At 38.9% G+C, this 24,841-nt stretch overlaps 1 protein-coding gene across 3 annotated transcripts in view; it reads left to right on the top strand.

The window, feature by feature from the left end:
• LIMA1 (LIM domain and actin binding 1) overlaps positions 1-24,841 on the top strand; it is a 91,781-nt gene that overhangs the window by 54,927 nt on the left and 12,013 nt on the right. For 2 of the 3 annotated variants that reach the window (XM_012762012.2, XM_076007246.1), the window contains exons 4-9: positions 160-624; positions 10,816-10,900; positions 13,622-13,770; positions 16,531-16,638; positions 20,804-20,888; positions 22,579-22,688. In XM_012762012.2, the coding sequence (XP_012617466.1) occupies positions 160-624; positions 10,816-10,900; positions 13,622-13,770; positions 16,531-16,638; positions 20,804-20,888; positions 22,579-22,688 (1,002 nt within the window). The remainder of the gene's footprint in view (positions 1-159; positions 625-10,815; positions 10,901-13,621; positions 13,771-16,530; positions 16,639-20,803; positions 20,889-22,578; positions 22,689-24,841) is intronic. The other variant, XM_076007247.1, reaches the window with a different exon arrangement.

The raw sequence follows: 24,841 nt of genomic DNA, 5'->3' as shown, positions 1-24,841 counted from the left end.
TGCTTTCTCCATGTGGCAAGGCTGTAACTGTTCACAGCTGTCTGAAACAGCAGTGGACCAGGAGCAGCTTGGAGTTTTAACTTTCATTTTACAAAGAACAACATGTTTGAACGTTTCAGCAGGCAAGTTATAACTGGCACTTACTTCTTGTTCTTCTAGAACACTGAGAATCTTCCCCAGCACTTTAGAAAGGGGACCCTGACCGTGTTAAAGAAGAAGTGGGAGAACCCAGGGCTGGGAACAGAGTCTCACACAGACTCTCTTCGAAACAGCAGCACTGAGATCAGGCACAGAGTCGACCATCCTCCTGCTCAAGTGACAAGCAACGCTGCTTCTGGAGCCGAAGCTGATCGAGAGGAACAAATTCACCCCAGACCAAAATTCGGGTCATCTCCTGAAGCCCACGTTCAGTATCGGTATCCCCGCATCAAGGACAGTGAGGATCTTAAAGACCACTCAACAGAAAGTAAAAAAATGGAAAATTGTCTGGGAGAATCCAGGCATGAAGTTGAAAAATCTGAAATCAGTGAAAACACAGAAGCTTCAGGCAAAATAGAGAAATACAGTGTTCCACTGAACAGGCTAAAGATGATGTTTGAGAAAGGTGAACCAACTCAAACCAAGGTAAGACTTGGGAGGGTTTAAAACTTGAGAAAGTCAATTCAAGTTCTAAACAAAGCCATTTTTCTAATTTAGACATTTTGAGTAGAGGCAAATATGTGGTCAGTTTTTCTTTTGATTGAGTTAGATGAGTTAATATGTCTCAAATGAATTATTTACATAGATGCCAAGAATTGTGAGTCTGCAACCTAATTTCATGTTAAATCCAGCTCACACAGAGATTCAAGTTAATATCTAGAAATGAAGAAAATTTGATACTGATTGGATTGTGTGTTTTTGTACACTTGCCCTTTTAATTTGTCTTCCTGTGCCTTTTGTCATTTGGAGCTTTGGGGTGGAATTACTTGCTGAATCTCTCTCTGCTTGGACACAGCTGCAGACTGAGTGTTAAGGCCAGAGTTTAACATTAAGACTGAGGCTTACTTGTGTCTTTGCTAGCTGAATCCCTTCTCTTCTTCTCAACTTCCTCATCTGTGCCTTCCAACAAATGTTTTCTATCAGCTAAAATCCTTTCCCAGGAAAAATCAATGAAGATAGACAGACTAGCTATATCTTTCAGGAGTTTTGACTTGCAAATGCACGGGTTGCATTTTCCTACAACTGCTAATGAAATTTGATCCTTCATGTGGATTGCAGACCGAGTCTCCAGAGGGAATTACTTAACTAGAAAATGAGTTACATATGCTGGTGACTTATAACACAATCCAGAGGCCACAGAGCTGGTAAATTTTTCCAGTTTTCTCATACTTTCCTACATATCTGGCTTTGTACACAGGGATGGTTTGTTACAACAGTCATTATAATGAAATAAACAGATCTGAGGGAGAGCAAAGTCATCATTTACTTTAGATTCCATCTAGATGGGAAAGCTCAATTTTTTAAGCTAAATATTTGGCTCAAATCCCCATATCTGTAAATAGTTTGAAGCATTCTTTCTGAGATTAAAAAAATATAGATAACTCATCCTGTAGTCCTCAGTTATGTTAGGTTTGGCATTGTCTATCCCTTCCCACAACTTGCAGTGCCAGTCACTTCTCTGCTTAGAATTAGAAAAGTTCTTGCGTGTTTGGGATCATGTTTGAAGACGCAGAAAGAATTTTTTGAGATTTGTTCTATCTTTTCTGTGCATGAGCTTTAGCTCTACTTTTAAACCAGCTGGCAAGAGATGTAAGTAACCACAAAGCAGTTTTGTAACTTTTCTGAAACTCTTCCCTCTCCGTTTTTAGTTTTCTAGTCCTGCCAACTCCCTCTTTCTCCTATATGGTTTTAATAAAATGTTTCTTTTATTTAAATAGGAAGACGAATTTTAAATAGAAGGGGAAAATGTCAGAAATCTTTAAATAGAGAGGAAGGGGCTTTGTTGTGACTCAAAGCACCATTGTAAGTCTCCTCCTCACAGACCCTGCTAGAGGCAGGATAGCTGATGTCATGCTAGCACACACAATGTAGATTCAGTGCAAAAGGCTGGTGCGTGTCAAAACTGGCCTAAGGTAGGAAATGACTGGGACTGCAGCAAACAAAAGTGCTGATTATGTGTATCTGGTGAGAAACTTTTCTCATAAATGTGTAGGGAGAGTTGGGTCAGAACAGGCCTATCTCTTTATGCCTGGCAGGAGAGGCTCTCCATACTCCCTACGTAAAGATCCTACTGGGTCACTGATGGCACTGGGCAACTTGATTGCTAAAGGTATAGGAAGATGGAAGAGTTCTGAGATTCATCTGGGCTTCTTTAGGTTTGGTTATTTTTGTGTGTGTACCATTTTTTATTTCCTGATTAGTCCTTTATTAATGAACTGCTTAGGGAGTTCAAAGCATAGCCACCCTTGGTTTTTTTATAGCTGTTTCTATCCAAGCATCATTATCCACGTTGAAAACAGTCTAGATTACTTTAAAAAGTTTTATCTAGGCTGGGTGTGGTGGCTCACGCCTGTAATCCTAGGTCTCTGGGAGGCCGAGGCGAGGCGGGCGGATTGCACAAGGTCAGGAGTTCAAAACCAGCCTGAGCAAGAGCGAGACCCTGTCTCTACTATAAATAGAAAGAAATTAATTGGCCAACTGATATATATATAAAAAAATTTTGTCACTGCTTCTTAGTACCTAAAAAAAAAAAAAAAAAAAAAATTAGCCGGGCATGGTGGCGCGTGCCTGTAGTCCTAGCTACTTGGGAGGCTGAGGCAGGAGGATTGCTTGAGCCCAGGAGTTTGAGGTTGCTGTGAGCTAGGCTGACACCACGGCACTCACTCTAGCCTGGACAACAAAGCGAGACTCTGTCTCAAAAAAAAAAAAAAAAAAAGTTTTATCTAATATTTCAAACTGTCAAGAAAAGTTTTGGGGCCAGGTGCGGTGGCTCACGCCTGTAATCCTAGCACTCTGGGAGGCCCAGGCGGGTGGATTGCTCAAGGTCAGGAGTTCGAAGAAAAGTTTTTGTCTACTGAGGTTAAGAAATAAGTAATCAGAAAAAAGAAAAAGGAAAGGGGAAACAATTTAAAAAATAAATAATTAAATAATAAAAAGATACCTAGGCATTGTTTTGGGGGAAGAAAAAAAAAGAACTAATCAGTTTGAAACTAGATTATGGTTATTGTTAACTTAATTTCAGCTTTAATAGGGATAAGGCTTTCATCAAGAAGTTACCTAGTTGGATCTTTGTAAGGAAGCTCTGAGAAATATGCTAAGGGCACCAGAAATCTTTTCAGGAGCAGGATTATACAGGAATGTGTATCTCAGAGTTAACAAATTAGTATTTCAGTGTGACGAAGGAATACGTTGGGTGCAAATCTTGTCACTCTGGTTCTGTAATTAAATTTTAGAGAAGCAGACTGAATCTCAACTAACTAGGGTAGTGGGATGAAGGAGCACATAGTCAATGGTCTAATGTCTCATCCTCCTAAATCTTTTTTTTTTTTTTTTTTTTTTTTTTTTTTGAGACAGAGTCTCACTTTGTTGTCCAGGCTAGAGTGAGTGCCGTGGCGTCAGCCTAGCTCACAGCAACCTCAAACTCCTGGGCTAGAGTGATCCTTCTGCCTCAGCCTCCCGAGTAGCTGGGACTACAGGCATGCGCCACTATGCCCGGCTAATTATATATATATATATATATCAGTTGGCCAATTAATTTCTTTCTATTTATAGTAGAGACGGGGTCTCGCTCTTGCTCAGGCTGGTTTTGAACTCCTGACCTTGAGCAATCCGCCCGCCTCGGCCTCCCAAGAGCTAGGATTACAGGCGTGAGCCACAGCGCCCGGCCTCCTCCTAAATCTTTTGATCAGAATTATTTACAGGAGGTAAAGTTGACTGGCTTGAGTTCCACTTAGTGTCTCTTGCTCCCTTTTGTCTGAAATGGATTCTGTTCTTGTCCACTTACTTCTCTTCCTGGTCTCTGCTTTGTCTTTTTCTCTTTCCCTGTGTAGTCTCATCTGTTTCCTTGACTCTAAGAGGTGGTTCCCATCTTTAGATTTTAATCCTGAAATCTTAACCCAAGCTACGGCCCTATATCTCTGAATTCCTGCCAGATCAGATCTTTTTGTGAATATCCTTTAGGCCCTCCAATTCAAGAAGGCTAAAAAAGAATGCATTATCTTACCAACCAAAACCTGCTCTACCCCTGCTGTCCTTTAAAGCATCGTGATTCACCCAGTCTTCTGATCTATAAGTCTGGGAATCAGTTCTTTGCCTGCCTCCTCCTCCCCAAGTCAGTCACTTACTAAGCCCTCTAAATAAGCCCACCCTCTAAAGATCTGTCAGGTATAGGATGTTCTTTCTGGTACCATATCTGGTTCCACAGTTTGGCCTTATCACATCTTGCCTAGAGTATTGCCATAACCTTCCTCATTGGCCTCTCATTTCTTTCTTCCCATCCTTTTTCCACGATGTTGCTATTTATTTTTCTAAACATAGTTGTAAATTATGTTACCCTTGATCAGGAACTTTTGAGGCCTCAAAAGTAATTCATATTTAATATTGAGGTATTCTACAGTCTGAGCTCAACATATCTTTCTAGTTTCATAGATGATCTTATACTCAAACCTTGGATTACTCCTCATTCTCTCAATTTCATGCCCAGCCCGCAAGTGCTATCTTTTGAATCTTACTCCTGAAGGTCTGTCAAGACTGTGAAGCCTTACCTCAATCTCTTCCAAATAAAATTAACTTCATTCTTCTCTTCCTACAGAATCTTCTTTTTACTTCTTTTTGGACGAGTATATCATACTCCCTATAATACTAATATATGCATCTATACACTCCCCAGCCCATAATTTCTTTCAAAGTGAGCATGTTTTTATCCCCCAGTGGTCAATAATTTGTATTTATTAAATAAAAGGAACTCACATAATTTATTCTCTATCTTTGGTGAATAGATAGCTTATTCAGGTCAGATAGGATATTCTGGTCTGGTGGTTTAGTTGAATATGATGGTTCTGATTTCTATGAGTGAGTGTGTGGTAGATGAATTTTTTCTTCTTCTTCTTCTTTTTTTTTTTTTACGCTACTGCCAGCTAAAAAGGTAGATGAATTAATGTAACCTCTTACCATTACTAGAAAAAAGAAATGCCACAGTGATATTTGGGGGGCAGATGAACTCATTCTGGCCCCCTCAAATACTAATATAGCCACCACTGTCTTCCAGCTATTATACTCCTAAATTAGACAACATAGGTATATATCCAGATGAATATATTAAAGAGTCATTTCCTCTAGCATTCTAACTCATCAATGAGTTACAATGAGTGAGAAATCCCCATCAAAATTGTTGACATACAGATCTTAGAACCATAAGGGACTTTAAGAGGTTATTTAATCCAGCTCACTGTTCTCAGTCAGGATATTACAATCCCAATTTAACAAATGAGAACTGATGAGGTCAGAGAAGTTCGTTGATATGCCCAACGTCATGTGGCTAATTAGAACAGGACTGAAATTTATTACTTCTACCATATAACACTATCTTCGTGAATATTAACATAACTGTTTATTGAATAGAAATAACTGGCATGGCCCTACATGTCTTTGAAATCTAAGGGAACTGGGAGAAATTGAAAACATAACAACTGTATTCTCAAAGACATTAGCTCTCCCTTTTCACACATTTTATGTTTAACTGAAAAAAGCATCAGGGCAATGAACAGAAGATATACATTGAAATGCAAGAAATTTGTACTAAAACTCTAGAAGCTTATGGGTTTAGAACTTATTCTTATCATGTAAATTAATCATCTGAACAACACACACACAAACACTCTTATCAATTTTGCACTAGTCTCTTGAGCCTTTTTGGTCCTTATCATTACATAACTAGTTTTTACATAGTTTTGGTCACTGCATGCTCATTGTTTTGTGTTCTTTATTTTTTGTTTGGGCTTTTGTATATATGCTTTCCTATGTATCTTCCTAGTTCATGTAGTTATCCTTTTATGGCAGTATATTTCATTACACTATTTAACCATTCTCTAATAATTAGATTCTTTTCTAGCATAATAGAGAAGCTCTAAGCATCTTGGCAGAAATGTTTTGGGTTTTTGTGTGTGTGTGTGTGTTTTTTTTTTGAGACAGAGTCTTGCTTTGTTGCCCAGGCTAGAGTGAGTGCCATGGCGTCAGCCTAGCTCACAGCAACCTCAAACTCCTGGGCTCAAGCAATCCTCCTGCCTCAGCCTCCCAAGTGGCTGGGACTACAGGCATGCGCCACCATGCCCAGCTAATTGTTTCTATATATATATATTAGTTGACCAATTAATTTATTTCTATTTATAGTAGAGATGGGGTCTTGCTCTTGTTCAGGCTGGTTTCGAACTCCTGACCTCGAGCAATCCACCCACCTTAGCCTCCAAAATGTTTTGTTTTTTTCTTCTTTTGGAGTGTATTACTGAAATGATATTATCATGGTCAAAAGATGTAGGCTGGGCGCGGTGGCTCACACGCATGCCTGTAGTCCCAGCTACTCAGGAGGCTGAGGCAGCAGGTTTGCTTGAGCCCAGGAGTTTGAGGTTGCTGTGAGCTAGGCTGATGCCACGGCACTTACTCTAGCCTGGGCAACAGAGTGAGACTCTGTCTCAAAAAAAAAAAAAAAAAAAAAAGATGTAATTTGAGTGGGAAAGGGTGGAAAAAAAGATGTAATTCATTAAATTCATTAAACATTCTTCTTACATCAAAAGATACGATTTATTTATTCTTACACATTTTCAGCTTGTTCTCAAAGATAGTACTATTTTCTAACACTACTAGCACAATCTAAGGACACATTCCCCAAAGCTTCATTAGCATTTGGTTTTTGTCACTTTATTTATATTAATTTAGTAGATATGAAATATTACTCTCCTTCCTTTTCTTTTTTCCTAATTTTAAGACTAGCACAGGGCCGGGCGCTGTGGCTCACGCCTGTAATCCTAGCTCTTGGGAGGCCGAGGCGGGCGGATTGCTCAAGGTCAGGAGTTCAAAACCAGCCTGAGCAACAGCGAGACCCCGTCTCTACTATAAATAGAAAGAAATTAATTGGCCAACTGATATATATATAAAAAAAATTAGCCGGGCATGGTGGCGCATGCCTGTAGTCCCAGCTACCCGGGAGGCTGAGGCAGAAGGATCACTGGAGCCCAGGAGTTTGAGGTTGCTGTGAGCTAGGCTGACGCCATGGCACTCACTCTAGCCTGGGCAACAAAGCGAGACTCTGTCTCAAAAAAAAAAAAAAAAAAAAAAAGACTAGCACATAATTTTTGTAGAATGCTTGGAAATACAGAAAACGTAGAGAAATCCTGCCACCTGGAGATTAGTGCTCTTTCCGTGTGTATTGTTTTACTTAAATGAACTCCGTTTTTTCCTTCTTCCTAAAGAAGGAAATTTTTATCTTCGGTACTTTGAGAAATGAAGGCTAGGTTTTATGTATACCTCATGATCCCATGCATCTAATTCAGCGAAGTTCCATTTTTCCCTAAAAGCCACCATTTTCCACTTTAGAAGGATGAAAGAGTCTAAAGGAAGGTCAAAGTTGAAAGGTTGAAGGAAATGGCTGAGTAAGGTAGGAGATTCTCAGTAAATTGAAGTGTTGAGAATCAGCTTTTAAAGATAATTTTTCCTGAAAAAAGGGGTAGAGGAGACAGGAAATCCTGCTTTGTTACTTATTTGGAACCTAACTTACTTTATTTTCTTTAAAAAATTACAGAAAAAAGAAATTGTGCAGACTACAGACTAAAAGCCCCAAACTCTTATCCTCTTATTGGTACTTGGTGTGTTTGATTTATGGATTTACAGAAAATATTTAAGAGGCATCACACTAATGACAGTTACAGTCAGCTGACAGGAAGGAGGACTTGTGGGGTGGGGTGAGGCCAAGCTTTAGGAAATTCCAGAAAATCTTAAGAGTGTCTTGTCTTTTTCTCTTTCCTTGACATTATAATGATTAAGGCTCCCTCAAGTGTCTGAGTAAAAAGGACTGAAATATAATAAAAAGTTTATTACAGAAGAGTATTTTGAGTATCAGAACTCCTGTTGTGTGTTTGTGTTTTGTGCTGCTTTACTTCCTTGAGAAAAACTGGAGGAAACCCCTCCTTCTTCCTGTAGGGCAGATTACCACTTGTGAAATGTAGATCATAAAATTCATCTTAATGCCTTTGAGATCTTGTTATTCTTAATGGTTGAGTGGTCTGGAAGTGAAAGGTATTGAAAGTAATGCTCAGTGCTTCACCTGGGATCTCATTAAAAGCTGTTTTATCTCAGAGCTCCTCAGAACCACAGTCAAGTATAACGGAATTTCAGACAGTTCTAAGACCAAATAGCGTTGCACATTCACTTTTTTAGTACTTGAAAGAAAATAATTTGGAGTATTGATAGCTCTATGGATCAAAGGGCTTTAAAGGAAAACACAGGCTTTTATTTTATTTAACCCAGGGATTTAAATAAAAAGCTAGCAAAGATGGGAAATTTTATGCATCTAAAAGCGAAGAAAGCCCCTGCCCTGGCAGAATGTGTGTTCTGGTTCTAAATGTCCATGCTTCCAATAACAGCGGTGCAGAGAATTCACACAGGACTGCAAAGGGGTATGTACCTAGAACTAAACAGACAACTGAGCTCTCTGCAGGTTGCAACATGTAATACATATTCTTGGAATTGTACTTCAACTTTACCTTTGACAAAATGTAAATACCTGTATTAAGAATGCAGAATGCATTTCCTTTTGGCTAAAAAACAAACAAAAAAAAGTATATCTCCAGGCTTTCTCCCTTTTTGAGTCCTGAGAATTCTAATTTTTTAGTGATTATCTTATTGTACAGCAGCATTTGGGATAAATCTGTGAAATTTTCTTTACTCTAATAATCAGCAAATGAGAAGTATTTGAAAACAAAACAAAAAGTGTAGATGCAGGGTATCCTGCCACACCTATCTTTCCTCCTTGACTGATGATTTCCATCTTCAGATGGTGGGTGCTCCCAGAGCAAGAGCGTGTGGGTCGTAGGGATGAAGTTGGTGTTAGTGCCACTGGCCTGAGTATGATGTGGCAAGGTTAGAGTTGCTACAGATTATTTTAGGGTTTTTGTTTTTTGGGGGTTTTTTTTGCTGGGAAGAGCAGCAGCCCTGTGGCCGCCGCTACTGCCCTATTATTTTAGTTTTTATTAAAAATAGACTCATAATATAAATAGGAAAGCCGACTAAAGATAAATTATAGTAAATGTATACTGAATTTGTAAGAAACTGTTCTTCTTCGTGTGGTGCAAACAAACCAGTCCTTGGCTTTGATTTCTGAAGTGTTCATGTTTTCTATCCAGGGATGGGGAGATGTAAAAAAAACTTGTAAGAGTGATAGTTTACTTTCTTAAACTTTATTATTAAGTTGATTAGACCATTGAACTTAAAGGTTTAATAACTATTTACTAATGTTGAATTCAAAAGAGTGCTAAGTGTTTTATTCTTACCTCCTGTCATACTGGATTTCAGATATCTTTATAATTTCAAGTTACCTGGAAATAAATTGAGATTTGAATGATAGAATCTGGCTGAAGGCTCTCGTTACAAGCTGAATAAACATGACATGCGCCCTGTGTACTATGGGAATATTCTTTGACACTAAATAGCTTTCTCTTGAGTTACTTTTCCAGTCTTAAAAATTATAATTTATAACTGTAATTAGAGATCTACCCTAGATGTGAGCAATATAAATGTAATGATTTGTAGGAATCACAAAATACTGTATTCAAAAAATCTGTACCATCGCTTTTTTTTAAGTCCAGGAAATATATGGATGAAAAGGCCTGGTCTATTCCCTCAGTGAGTTTACAGTTCAGAGGGACAGTCACATAACAGTTTGATAAACATTGTAACAGAAGTGTGACTGGATGCCACAGGAACAGAGAAAAGATTACCTAAATTTATGTAAATGAGGTAGGTCAGACCTCATATTGCTTACACTGAGTCTTAAAGGAACAGGCATTTGCTAGACAACAGAAAGACAAAAGGTTATCTGGGTGGAAGGAACTTCATATACAGTATCAGGGACCTCATTGCAATTTGCTTTTCCTAGAGGGTAAAGGATGAGGGAGGGAATACCTAAAGAGGAAGCTGGACAGGTTGGAACCAGATCTAGAACAGGACTTCTGTGACATACTAAGCACTTTGGAATTAATTCAAGGAGTGGTTGGGAATTCTGAAAGAGTTTTGAACAGGGGAATAAAATACTAATAGATTTGTATTTGGGGATAATTACTTTGTATTATTTGAGATAATAGCAGCATCATAGAGACTAGATTGTAAGAAGAACAACCAATTAAAAAGATGTAATGCAATAGTCCAGGGAAAAGATAATGAAGACTTGAACCAAGGCAGTAGCAGCAGGGATAAAGTGGGAGGAGAAAGGAAACAGCAGATACTGCCATCAGGGCTTGGCAGTTTAGAAGGACATGTCATTATCATCTGGGATGTGAGGATTCCCTCTCCAATGTCTGTTTAAATTACAAAGCTTGCTAGTTAAGCAGTGATCATTAGCAGAGAGCATTACCTATATAGAGTTACTTATGTTTCCCTGGGCACCTGTGAATATGTAGTACTTGATATTTATAATATCTTTTAAAATCTATGGCATATAAAAACAAATATAAATATAATCTCTTCTGGATTTTATTTAAAAAGGAGATTTGCAAGCTTCCTTTTTGAACATTGCATCAAGATTAACCATCTTCTCTGCAAAGCTTATTGTTGGGTTGGTTTTCCAAACAGATCCTTCGGACCCAAAGCCAAAGTGCTGGTGGAAGGAGGATCTCTGAAAACAGCTATTCTCTGGATGACTTGGAAATAGGCCCAGGTAAGCAGGGAGTTCCATGTGTGTGAAGTCCTCTAGGAAGTACTCATTAGTAGCAATTCCTTTTGGACTCAAAGCCAATGCTTTTAAAGGAAGGTTGACACAAATTAAAAGGAAGTCTATCTGTTATACAAGCCGTTCTCAAATCTTGTTGCTCTCAATAAATGACATTTCTTGTATTTTTAATCTATCCTTGTTAGTGGTAACCAAAAGGTACCTTTGAGGGCTTACAAGTGAAGTGCTACAGTCAGTTTTGGCTCCATAGTCACCTGGGGTTTGAAGGCTTCAATAGATGGGCTATGTCCCCTATCAAGATTGGTTATCCTGTTCTTTTCTGGCTGGAAACATGAGGGTGTTTCCAAGAGAGGAAAATGAAGGTTCCTGCTGTGACAGAACCCTTAAGAAAAAGTGCAGCAATTTTGCCAAGCTGAAGGTCTAGTGCCTGAGAAAGAAGTTTGCCTGAAAGATGCTTTGAAAAGCAAGGAAGAAGCTTATCTATGAAAATGCTGGGTGCTATCACAAGGAACACAGGCAGATGTACAGAACTGTGGTTCAAATGGCTGGGATGGCAAGAAAAGCTGGCAACTTCGGTGTGCCTACAGAACCCAAATTGGCATTTGTCATCAGAATCAGAGGTATCAGTGGTGTTAGTCCAAAGGTCCAAAAGTTGTTGCAGCTTCTCCTTCACCAGATTGTCAATAGAAGCTTTGTGGGTTTTTTTTTTTTTTTTTTTTTTTTTTTTGAGACAGAGTCTCACTCTGTTGCCTGGGCTAGAGTGCCATGGCATCAGCCTCGTTCACAGCAACCTCAAACTCCTGGGCTCAAGTGATCCTTCTGTCTCAGCCTCCCAAGTAGCTGGGATTACAGGCATGCACCACTATGCCTGGCTAATTTTTTCTTTTCTTTTTAAATTAATTAATTATTTTTATTTTAGCGTATTATGGGGGTACAAGTGTTAAGGTTACATATATTGCCCATGCTCCCCTCCCCCCTCAAGTAACTATATATATATATATATATTAGCATATTATGAGGATGCAAGTGTTAAGGTTATATATATTGCCCATGCCCCCCTCCCCCCTTTTCTATATATATTTTAGTTGACCAATTAATTTATTTCTATTTTTAGTAGAGACGGGTCTCGCTCTTGCTCAGGCTGGTTTTGAACTCCTGACCTTGAGCAATCCACCCTCCTCGGCCTCCCAGAGTGCTAGGATTACAGGCGTGAGCCGCCACGCCAGGCCTAGAAGTTTTGTTAAGCTTAACAAGGCTTCAGTTAACATGCTGAGGATTGTAGAACCATATATTGCATGTAGGTAAACATGATTTGGGCAAAATCAATAAGTAAATTGTCTTGACAGATAACACTTTGAATGCCTGATCTCTTCATAAATATGGTATCGGCTGCATGAAGGATCTGATTCATGAGATCTGTACTATTAGAAATATGCTTCAAAAACAAGTTATCTTCCTATGGTCCTTCAAATTATCTTCTCCTCAAGGTGGAATGAAGAAAAAGACCACCATTTTGTAGAGGGTAGAGATGCTGGCAACAGAGAAGACCAGATCAACAGGCTTATTAGAAGGATGAACTGGCCAAGCACAGTGGCTCACACCTATAATCCCAGCACTTTAGGGGGCCAAGGTGGGAGAATCACTAGAGCTCAGGAGTTTGAGACCAGCCTGGGTGAAAGAACAAGACCCCATCTCTACAAAAAAAAATTTAAAAATTAGTGAGGCATTGTGTTGTGCTTCTGTGGTCCTAGCTACTTGGGAGGCTGAGGCAGGAGGATCTCCTTGAGCCCAGGAGTTAGAAGTTACAGTGACCTATGATTGGGCCACTGCACTCCAGCCCAGCCTGGGAGACAGAGAGGCCTGGTCTCTATTTTCTTTTGTTTTTAAAGGATGAACCATGATGCCTACTATGATTTTTTTTTTTTTTAACACTATTCAGACAGAGTCTCGCTTTGTTGCCCAGGCTAGAGTGAGTGCCGTGGCGTCAGCCTAGCTCACAGCAACCTCAAACTCCTGGGCTCAAGCGATCCTCCTGCCTCAGCCTCCCGAGTAGCTGGGACTACAGGCATGCGCCACCATGCCCGGCTAAGTTTTTCTCTTTATATTAGTTGGCCAATTAATTTCTTTCTATTTATAGTAGAGACGGGTCTCGCTCTTGCTCAGGCTGGTTTTGAACTCCTGACCTTGAGCAATCCACCCGCCTCGGCCTCCCAGAGTGCTAGGATTACAGGCGTGAGCCACCGCGCTCGGCGCCTACTATGATTATTTTTGTAATCTTCTCAGTTAATAAACAGTGACTGCTTTAAAATAGGGGGAAAAAAAGAGATTGGTTATCATATATTACCAATGATAACTTTGACACCTTGAGAGTATGGAATTGTGAAGGGGGCATATGTAGGCATTTCACAAAAGAAAACACTAGTAAACACAGGAAAATTATCAGCCTCCTAGTAATCAAAGAAATGCAAATTAAAACCAAATTGAGTTCTAAAAGATGCAGTGTTCAATTATGGTAACGGTTCTCCTTTTAATGTTAGGAAAGTGAGTGAATATTACTTTATAAAAGACAATTATATTCCTAATTTCCTTCTTTGTACTTGTAATAGAAGAAATTGGCCATTAGATTACAATAGCCCAAAATTTAGAATCTAGAATTCATTTGGATCACATTTTATCTTCTAATAAAACACGTTATTTGGATGCTTCCAGGACAGTTGTCATCATCTTCATTCAACTCGGAGAAAAATGAGAGTAGGCGAAATCTGGAACTCCCACGCCTGTCGGAAACGTCCATAAAGGATCGAATGGCCAAGTACCAGGCAGCTGTGTCCAAACAAAGCAGTTCAACCAACTACACAGTAGGTGTTCTGCGTCATTCACTCATTCATCTAGCAAATAGTCATTGAGGACTGGGAAATGTCACCCAGACCCTATGTAGCCCTGTCCATGTCCCTGGTGCCCTAGCCATTCTCTTTTCACATAAATCCTACCTTACTTCGTTTGTAATTCTTACCGTGGTCTAATCCTGACTTTGCTTTCCTAGTCCTCATTCCCACTCCACTTATTTTTTTTTTTTTTGCCTCAGCCAATCATGTCATTAAGAGTTTTCCTATAGGACACAGAGCAGGTAGCAGTGAAAAAAAAAAGTAAAAATTATAAATTAATAAAAAAAAAATAGTTTTCCTAGCTCTTCTACTTAATCTTTTGATGTTGTTAAAGAAGTAGTATTGTATTAGTTTTTTTTTTTTTTATTTTTTTTTATTTTTTTTTTCTTTTCTTTAATGTAATCAAGATGTTTGTATGTATTAGTTTTAATAGAAACACTTGTTTTATTTTGGTTTTTGAGGGAAGAAGGAAGAATATTGGAGAGAAATAGCAGATGCATTCAACATTAATATGGGGGTTTTTTGGCTATTTTTTATTGAGATATAATTCACATAACAGAAATCACCATTTTAGAGTATACAATTCTGTGATTTTTAGTGTATTCACAAGGTTGTACAACCATTACCACTAATTCCAGAACCTTTCAATCACCCTGAAAAGAAGCCCCATACTTCTGCGATCGCTCCAATGCCCTCTCCTGTCATACCCTGGAAACCACTAATCTGTTTTCTGTCTTATGTATCTGCCTATTCTGGACATTTCATAGAAAGGAATCATATACTATGTGGTCTATTTAATCTTTAATCCTATGATGCATTGATTTCCTAAAGAGGTAGAATAGTGGATAAGCAAAGGGGAGAGAAATGACAAGAAGATGATATGCTCAGTATGCGCAAAAATTTGATACTGTAAATAGAAAAAAGGATCTTTTCATTTTACATCGTCCTGTACTTAACTGACAAGCTAATGCTATGGAACTGCTTAACTGAAGTTACCTTTTAAATGCCATTTATTCATATGTACACATATATACCCACATGTATATATGTATCTTTCAAACATTTGTTCCTTTTAAGAGTTCAAATTACAAACCATTAATTGCTTGATATTCTAATTTTTTAACAAAGCTAGAAGAATTTTACTTGTTCCTAGGCAGACTGAAACTGGTGCATATTAGAAATCATAACATATATTCCTGAAGTTAAACCTTTTCCCCTACCTAATTCTCCAACAGTATTGGTGGACTCATTCCCTGGGCAATGAATAATTTCATCTTGATTTTTTACTGTAGTTTTAAGAAGAGATGATTTGTGTAAATCAATAGCAAAGTGGAACATCACAGGCTTGTTATTCACTGTGTGAAAAATGAGCAGATTTAGACTTCTGTTAGAAGGCAGGTCAGGAGATAGGTGATCTGTGAAGCTTAATTTCCTCTTGTTACGGGATTTTGCTGCTTCTCGATCCCTTCCTGCTGTAAACATTCTGACCAGGTGACTCCCTAAGTGGGAAAACCTGTTCGGTGACTTTTTTTAAAACTCCTAACAGAGTTTCTGCATTATAGTTCGCCTGCTCTGGAGATTATAAGAGTTGAAAAGTCTTTAGGAATTCTTGTAAAAAGTACTTTTTATCTCATCCCAAAAGAATTTCCCAGGCCCCTTACAGATATGGTCGTAACAAGGCACATACTTTGGCACAGTTGTTTTGAAGATGGGGTCAGAAACCAGTTGTTTGGCTGTAATGCCGTGTTCTGCAGTGCTGCCTGCCAGCTCCTAGTCATAGATTCTCCTCCGGAGCTGTGTGCCTTAACCTGGAATGCCATCCTGAGTGAGTCAGCCACACTCCCTTCGTTGGCCCTTTGGCCATAACTTACTTGTTTCCTCCCATGCCTAAAGAATCACAGAAAACTGAATGGTACTAGATTACTAAATTACTAGCAGGCTAAAGGTAGAAAATGTCCATATTCATCTACTTCTATGTTGATTTTATATTTAGCAGATGAGTCCATTTTAATATTCTGCCCCAAGTGTCCTTTGCAAGGAAAAGAATGTGATTACATTTATTCTTTATGACAATATTAATGCATGCTTTTTTATGTTGAGGCTATGTTATGGAAAGTAGAATAAGGTATGTCTTTAGTACAATGTATGAATTTTATGTGAAAGACGTGTTTTTGAAAGTCCCACAAAAAAAAGGTTGTTTTATGGTATCATTAAATATAAATTCAGTTTTTATATGTATACATCATCCCTGTCTCTCTTTCCAGGCCGGGCAGGCATTTATATATATATATGGTTAGTATATTTTCTTAATTCTTGGCACTTGGCATCTCCTTTCCCCTGCTCCAGAATGGTCTTTTCTGATAAAACTCACAAGCTTTGCACTCCCACAAGCTCTGCTGCTAGAAGGGTGAATCACAAGAACATTGTATGTGGGGGGTGATCTGTGCGCGCGTGTGTATGTGTGTGTGTGTGTGTCTGTATTCTAATGAGCATTTAGTTTTAGACTAGTATACAAATATTTAACTCTGAGATATGTGTCCACAGAGCTGCTTTTGTCATTTCACTCGTCAATGGGTTTTGCTTATAAGAGTTAGGGGCTTGATTTGACCTGAGGTCTCTTAGAAGAATTTTTTTTTAACATTCCAAGTTTATTTAATAGATGTGCTATGAAGAGAATGGAATGAAGAGAATCTAAAAAAAAAAAAAAATTCACAGGTTATTTTTATTTTGTAGAATGAGTTGAAAGCCAGTGGTGGTGAAGTCAAAATTCATAAATTGGAGCAAAAGGAGAATGTACCCCCAGGTCCTGAGGTCTGCATCTCTCATCGGGAGGGAGAAAAGGTAGGTTGAAAAGTCTGATGACCAGTTGCCAAGGAGGCATGTGTTCTAAATTAGATGCTTAAAATTAGAAGTTCTAACTCTAGGCTGTAGGGTGTCTGGGAATTTGGTAACAGCTGCCAGGACAGATTGTCATTTTTGCAGGTCACATAATTTTGGCTGGGGTGTTCTGCAACTTATAGCTGACCAAATAATGTGCCTTCATTGGAAAAGTCTTTTGCTCAGCAGATACTCAGAGGGTATAGAGCTGAAGTGATTTTTAAAACCCTGTTTGATTAGAGATATTATCTTCAAAGTACTTGTATATTCTTAAGTACATATTTAGTACATTTTATGCAAGAAAATCTCATTCTTTCACTTAAAGTATTTGAAAGGTAGGCACTATGCTAAACATAGGGAATACTAAGCTTAAAAACTATAGACAGGCTGGGCGCGGTGGCTCATGCCTGTAATCCTAGCACTCTGGGAGGCCTAGGCTGGCAGATTGCTTGAGGTTAGGAGTTCGAAACCAGCCTGAACAAGAGCAAGACCCCGTCTCTACTAAAAATAGAAAGAAATTAATTGGCCAACTAAAAATATATAGAAAAAATTAGTTGGGCATGGTGGTGCATGCCTGTAGTCCCAGCTACTTGGGAGGCTGAGGGAGGAGGATCGCTTGAGCCCTGGAGTTTGAGGTTGCTGTGATCTAGGCTGACGCTACAGCACTCTAGCCCGGGCAACAGAGTGAGACTCTGTCTCAAAAAAAAAATAAAAAAAGGGTTGGATGTAGTTGTGCAGCAAGGGAAAGCCACTGAAAGATTTTAAGCAAATCATATTTGTGTTTTATGTATTAATCCTTAAATGAATGGCTTAGTTGGATATTTATGTCAAGCAAATTTATCATGTTCTCTGCCAATCCATTACCCAATCTTTTTAATCTTTCGGTCAATATGTTAATCAAATGTTAAGTGAGATGAAGAGAAAGGGCTTTCAAATCTATTAAAGTGATTAATCTTAGGAGAAAAGCCACTGTTTCTGTTATGCATATTGATACCCTTGCTGCCAGGCTTCCAAAAGGTGAAGAGATCATTAAAATGGGTTGACAGCAATGGTTTGCAAACTTATTTGACTATAGCAGACTTTACAAAATGTATGATGTATTGACAGAACACTAATAGGAACTCATGAGAGATACTGCACACATGGATCAAAGTAAGCACATGGAAAAATGGTATCTGATGGCTACAAAATTTGATTCATAGACTCGAACCAAAAAAAATAGAAAAGTTAAATCACTTATTTTATTAAAATCACAAATGTATGTTGAAATAGTAAGACAAAATATTTGTTAGTCATGTGTTACATAGTCATAGAATCTCAAATAAATTGCATACATCTTACAACAGCAGGCTCAAACATTAGTCCATGGATCACATGTCATGTATCAAGTGAGTTCTCTTGTTAAACTATCTGGATTTTTCATGTTTTAAAGGGAAGATTATTTTTTAAGAAAAAATAATGGTTGGGCACAGTGGCTCATGCCTATAATGGGAGGCATGAGGCAGCAGAATTGTTTGAGGCCAGGAGTTCAAGGCTGCAGTGAGGTGTGATCATGCCCTGTACTCCAGCCTGGGAGACAGAGTGAGACCCTGCCTCTTAAAAAAAAAATAAATAATAAAAATAAAATTTAAAAAATGAGTAAATATGTTTGGAATTTTTTGTACATATTGTGTAAAAAAAGAAATTTTAAGAGAAAATTATTCCCAGCATTGAAATCCCCCCATCTTTAGCCCAGGAGCATAGTCTTGGAAATAATCATCTGGAAGATAATGCTTGGATTGTCCTAATATCTAATTTCATGTTTCCTTCTTTTTTTTTTTTTTTTTTTTTTTTGAGACAGAGTCTCACTTTGTTGCCCAGGCTAGAGTGAGTGCCGTGGCATCAGCCTAGCTCACAGCAACCTCAAACTCCTGGGCTCAAGCAATACTGCTGCCTCAGCCTCCTGAGTAGCTGGGACTACAGGCATGCACCACCATGCCTGGCTAATTTTTTCTATATATTAGTTGGCCAATTAATTTCTTTCTATTTGTAGTAGAGATGGGCTCTCACTCTTGCTCAGGCTGGTTTCAAACTCCTGACCTCGAGCAATCTGCCTGCCTCGGCCTCCCATCATGTTTCCTTCTTGATTGTCTTCATGCTGGTTTGAAACTGGAACTCTGAACTGAACTGGAGGATCAGAACACTTTAATTATAGCCTAAAAGGATATTAGTGCAACTGAATCATGACGTGGGTGGGAAAGAAAGGGGATAAAGATAGTACATATTCTTCAAGCACATACTGCAGGTTCATAAACCCTTGGCTGCCTTAAAATTCACAAAATTTTTCAGAGCCTTAGATATCCTTTTGGCTGTTTGCCTAGCTTTTGTTAACCAAAATACCTAAGTTCTCTTTGAACTTTGGCTTGTTAGAAAAGGACATTAATGCTAGAATAAACTTGCTTGAAATGGAATATTTTGTCAAGGTGTTGTTTTTCCCTTTTTCTTCTGTGACTTAATTTGTGTGTTCCTTTAATGAAATGTTTGAGCAAAATCTTCTGTACTCCCCACCTGGCTGTTCCTGCAGTGAAGTCATCTGGTTGGCCATGTGAATGATGTCATGATTGGCATTAAGTTTATCTCACAGGTTCAAGGTGGCCAAATTAGAGGTGAGAGAAGAACATCCTAGGATGGATGTACCTACTAATTAAGAATTGAAGAACTTTTTACGGCCATGCATAACTTTCAGAAAATTTATTGCATGTCATTAGATGAAATAACACAAGTAAGGTGATCAGTTTAATACCTTGCAGTAAATACTCAATAAATGTTGGCTGTTAATATACTGGTTTGTTTTTATGCCATGTCAGAATTCCTGTAATGAAAAACGAATAGTGGGCCGGGCGTGGTGGCTCACGCCTGTAATCCTAGCACTCTGGGAAGCTGAGGCATAAGGATTGCTCAAGGTCAGGAGTTTGAAACCAGCCTGAGCAAGACCCTGTCTCTACTAAAAATAGAAAGAAATTAATTGACCAACTAAAAATATATGTACAAAAAGTTAGCCGGGCATGGTGGCACATGCCTGTAGTCCCAGCTACTCCGGAGGTTGAGGCAGGAGGATCGCTTGAGCCCAGGAGATTGAGGTTGCTGTGAGCTAGACTGATGCCAGGGCACTTACGCTAGCCTAGGCAACAAAGTGAGACTCTGTCTCAAAAAAAAAAAAAAAAGAAAAAGAAAAAGAAAACAGAATAGTGGAAAAAGCGACCATGCTGAAATTCAGATGCATTCAGCCAACACCTTAATCTCCATTGTAAATCTATTCAGTTTATTAGACATCCTGATAAATACTCAGTGTTGCCCATAAAATCCCTGACACCTGAATGAAAGAAAATTATATGAAGAGTGTACTTTGGGTCACTCTGTGGACCCTTCAAGATTTTAGGTGTGGAGGAAGACACCAGGAAGTCATAGGAACCAACAGAAGGGAGGAGGAGTGCTAATAGAGAGTTCTTTTACTTAAATTTAATGATTTTGGGGAAAAAGATATATACTCCTATACATAAGATCTGCAGTCTTGTTAAACACTGCCATTTTTAAACTGGGATTAAAAGGGAAACTATCCTTGAAGATAATGTTAGAGGTTGGTTTTAGGTAAATTTGTTTTATAGCTATTAAAAGGTCTTCTGTATGGGCAAGCTTGTTTCTGGAGAATGTGTTTGGGAACTAGGAATTAGGAAAATGAAAAAATAGGAATAGTTCCTATATTTAAATACTTTATCTTGCCCCGGAAAGAGTTATGGTTATATGGTGAGGAGGTTTTTTCTCCTTGATAGAGGGTTTTGTTTTTGCTTTGTTTTTCGAGAATGGAAAGATATGGTTTAGAAGTTCTTTTATAAAGGGAGATGATGCACACTTTTGGCAGTTGAGTGCAGTCTGTTTCTCACATTACTCTATAATTGAGAGGCATGTTAATATCCTCATAAAAGACATTTTGCTGCCTCCTGTTTAAATGCTCAGCTGTTCTGGTGCCCGTTATTTCCCCCAGGCAGCCAGTGATTGACTGGAGTCAGCAGGTTTTTATGGCATTAACAGCAGTCTGCTCTTTTATTTTTAATGCGATTCTTAATCCCTTGCCCCTCCCTCTTTTTTGTAGGTTTCTGCAACTGAGAATAGCCCTGCAACCCGTTCTACCCCTGCTGAAGATGACTCCCGTAAGCATTTGTTCTTGGATCTGGAGGGTGAGGTCCTTGTTCTCTACCCATATTTGGTTCAGGGGTATTCCCATTACTGTCAGTGCTGAGAAAGCAACATACTAAATCCACCCATTTAACTGATCAAATCCCTCACTTGGTTTTAAGAGCTGATGCTTGAATATCCTTTATACATTTCATGGCTTGGGGAGAAGTTAAATTCATTAAATATGGTAAAGTTGGGGCAAACTGAATACTTCTGATGCTTCTCTCATTGAATTTATCCTCCCTTTTGTACCCAACCCTTTCAGGGTTAAAACTGTATAAACTAATTTTAAAGTTTCATTTTAACAGAAGTTTGGCATAAAAGGAATTTATTCATTTATTAGGCTAAAGAATAGGTATTTGAGTAACCTGTTAAAAATATCTTTTTATCCTATCTGGGTATGGTGGCTCACGCCTGTAATCCCAGCACTTTGGGAGGCCAAGGTGGCAGGATCATTTGAGGCCAGGAGTTTTTTTATTCTTTTTATTTATTTATTTATTTTTTTTTTTTTCCCCGACGCCCAAGGCCAGGAGTTTTTGAGATCAGCCTGGGCAATATAATATGACCTCTGTCTCTATAAAAAAAAAATTTAAAAATCATCTGGGCATAGTGGTGCACACCTATAGTCTCAGCTACTCAGGAGGCTGAGGCAAAAGGGATTGCTTGGGCCCGTAAGTTCAAGGCTGAGTGAGCTACGATCGCACCACTGCCCTCCAGGAAGCAAAGCAAGACACTGTCTCAAAAAAAAAAAAAGAAAAGAAAAGAAAAAAAATTTATATATATATGGATTTCCCGCTTCTCCCCAGGCTAGTTTACTAGAAACTGAAAACTACACAACTAAAATAGAAGTATGAGTTAAACAGATCTCTAGTAAACCCTACCTTAAAATTTCAAAGAAAAACTCTTGCTTGCTGGAATCCAGGAACATTCCTTTTTGCAATCATTTTTCTTGGACTAGAAATGCTTCTGAGTTTTGACTAGATTTGCAAAAAAAATTTTTTGAAAAATAAGCCTTAGTCTTTTAGTATGTTGTTGACTCTAGATTTTAAGGAATTCTTTTGTGGTTCCTTAGTGGCTGCATAAATGGCTTTTCTCTGCCTCTTCTGAGTTCCATGGGATGGATACACTGGCAGGGAATTAAACTCATGCAGTTGGCACTTCAATGATTATGAAAAAAACTTCATGGAGCCCTTTTACATAATCTTCTACAGGACTGATGGAAAAGATAGTGTCAGGTTACACATACACACATGCACACACACATATGTGCACACGTGGTATGAAATTTCTGCCCTCATGTTCCCCCATTTTCCCCACTGCAGTTGAAGCACCCCAGAAGTTATTAGGAGTACTAACTACTGAAAAAACATCAATGTCTATAAGCAGCCTTTACAAAAGACAAATGGTACAGGGGGAAAAGTTATTTTTATAGCCTGGTTTGGATTTTTGCTATGTGTGGCAAGGAGTGAGAAAGCCTTCTCACTAAGAACTTGATCGGTGAGAGGACCTGAGGAAACCTAAGGAGCATAACCTTTAGTGTTGGAATCTTCTTCAACAGAAAAGCTGTGTTCTTCCTGGTGTTGAAAGGACCTTCTGTTAGCAGAAAGTGCCCAGATTTTGCTTTTCAAAAGAACCCTTTCTGAGACTTCCCATGAGATATTGTAAAATGTCGTCCTTTTGTGACTCACGCAGGTAACTCCCAGGTTAAGAGTGAGGTCCAACGGCCTGTCCATCCCAAGCCGCTAAGTCCAGATGCCAGAGCCTCCAGCCTTTCTGAAAGTTCTCCTCCCAAAGCAGTGAAGGTACGATGGCAATTTGTCTCTGAGCTTTTTGACATTGGTTTACTGGTAAAGCTGGTTGCACTTTTTATTATTATGTTGGTTATAACCTGTTTTTGCTTTCCTAGAGATGATAATGCAAAATAAGGGCACATTTAAGCCAATCACTTTCCCTGGAAATCTTGCTGCCTTTCTGCTCAGGTGTTTGGGCCAGCAGGGGGAAGGAAGGCTCACTAATGACTCTTGGTTTGAACTCTGGAAAACTTCTGAAAGTTTTTTTTTTTTTTAAACTGAAGTTAAATAACATAATGTGATTTTTTTTAAATGTTCAAATTCATAAATCTGTGAATGGGGGAAAGCCCACAAAATGAGAAATATGAGAAATCTGTTAAACTAAAGTCAGCACACTGGACGGAGATGTGCAATATCCCCTTAAAGATAGTGATTCTCTGCTCTGAGGAGCTTAACCATAACCCGATTGATGGTTAGCATTTTTAAAGGAAGAATGTGTCCACTGGAATTTTTTGTAAAAATTGGCATTCAAGCAACAGTTATACTAGGGTATATTAAATATTAAGATGTGTTACTGATTTTTTGTATGCTAAAATTTTTCTGGGTTTCTCAACCTATGATGTGCTTTTATTCCCCAATTTTAAAAAAAACATCTGTCTTTTCCCTTTCTATGAGCAAACATATATTCCCATAAAAATAAACTAAAAGAATATTTTTTTAAAATTCCAAAGCTTATTTTAGGCTTGTTAACTGCCTTATTTTAATTGACTGCTTTGCTAATGCTGCTTCACCTATTTGGATTACTAACCAAACATACCCACACTTCTCTAGTGTCTTTCTCCTCTGCTGTTCTCTTAAGTAGCTGGGTTGTGTTTCACAAGTTTTAGCATTGGAGAGAAACTCAATAGGTAGAATTAGTTTTAAGGTGGTTTGTGCTGCTCTAACCTCATGTGGGTATCTGCCATGCTTATATCTCTTAACTGTGTGCATAATTGGTCCTTTGAAAGTTGTAGTGCACAAAAAGGATGAGAAGAAGACATAGAAAAGGGTTTAGAACAAAAAGGAAAGGGGAATCCAGGATTTAAAGGATGGATTAAAAGGCTGGGGGAGGGGGCAGATGAAGAAGAGAAACATGAAAATTTTAAAGGAAGCAGAGATTTATGAGAAGTGTAAGGTTTATTGAAAAGGAACAAAAGGTGAAGAAAGTAGCAAGTCCGAGAAGAAATGCGTCATGGTGGTTGAGTCTGCACATGTAGTCAGCATGACTCTGTTCTGGCCTTGATAATCTGCTAGTGCTGCCAGCAGCACTTTTTATTTTCCAGTATCTGGAGTCCCACGAAGTAGCAAAAGCCACAGGGTTACTTTCCTGTCCAGCAGCCACCCTGCCCAGCTGTGAGTGCTTGGGTCGTGGTCCGGATCAAGAACGGCTAGCAGATTTGACTTGGTCATGATTTCTGTGTGACTGAGGGACCTGGAGAAGTTTCCAGGCTAATCTAAGAACTCAAATTTTTCCTTAGGACTATCTGAATTCTCAAGAATATTAGAATTCCCAATGCTGTCTTGCTGTCCTCCCTCAGCTGCTAGGCCAAACCTCTTTATACTGGGTTGGGATACCTCCAGGTTCAGATTCCCGGGTCTGGGCTGATGCATGGTGTGTGAAGGTGCATGCCTCACTTAGGTCTTCCCTGGCACCAGCGAGAAGAGACGGAGGTAAAGCCCTCTCTGCACCTGCCTCAGACTCATGCCTGCTCCTTTGGGCCTGGTCACTCAGCAGTAGAAAGCAGACAGCTCTGATGTCATAGATGTGCAGCTCAGGCTTTGAGCGTTAAAGACTGGAGTAAATGGGCCTGGGTAAATTGGACTGCAGTAAACTCCTCATGTTTGCCTGCGGTCCAAAGTTCAAATGGTCACGATGTACAGAGCCTGGGGGACCCAATTACTTCTCCACTTTTATTTCAGGGCAATTTGTTTGCTCTTCCTCTAATTCCCCTTTATAGTCTGCAGGTGGCTACATAGATACTTTAGTAGATGTTTATAGGAAGACCTGATGGCATAACCGGTCTCATGGCTGTAGACTGTGCCACAGAAGTTGTTTCTCCACTTTGGGAAATTACATACAGCTAAGAATAAACTTGTTCACTCAGAATAGATTTTTTAGATCCCAC

Source organism: Microcebus murinus, chromosome 10 (genome assembly GCF_040939455.1).
Source record: "Microcebus murinus isolate Inina chromosome 10, M.murinus_Inina_mat1.0, whole genome shotgun sequence".
NCBI lineage: Eukaryota > Metazoa > Chordata > Mammalia > Primates > Cheirogaleidae > Microcebus > Microcebus murinus.
The sequence above is the reverse complement of the archived record's forward strand: the minus strand, read 5'-3'. Positions and strand labels throughout refer to the sequence as shown.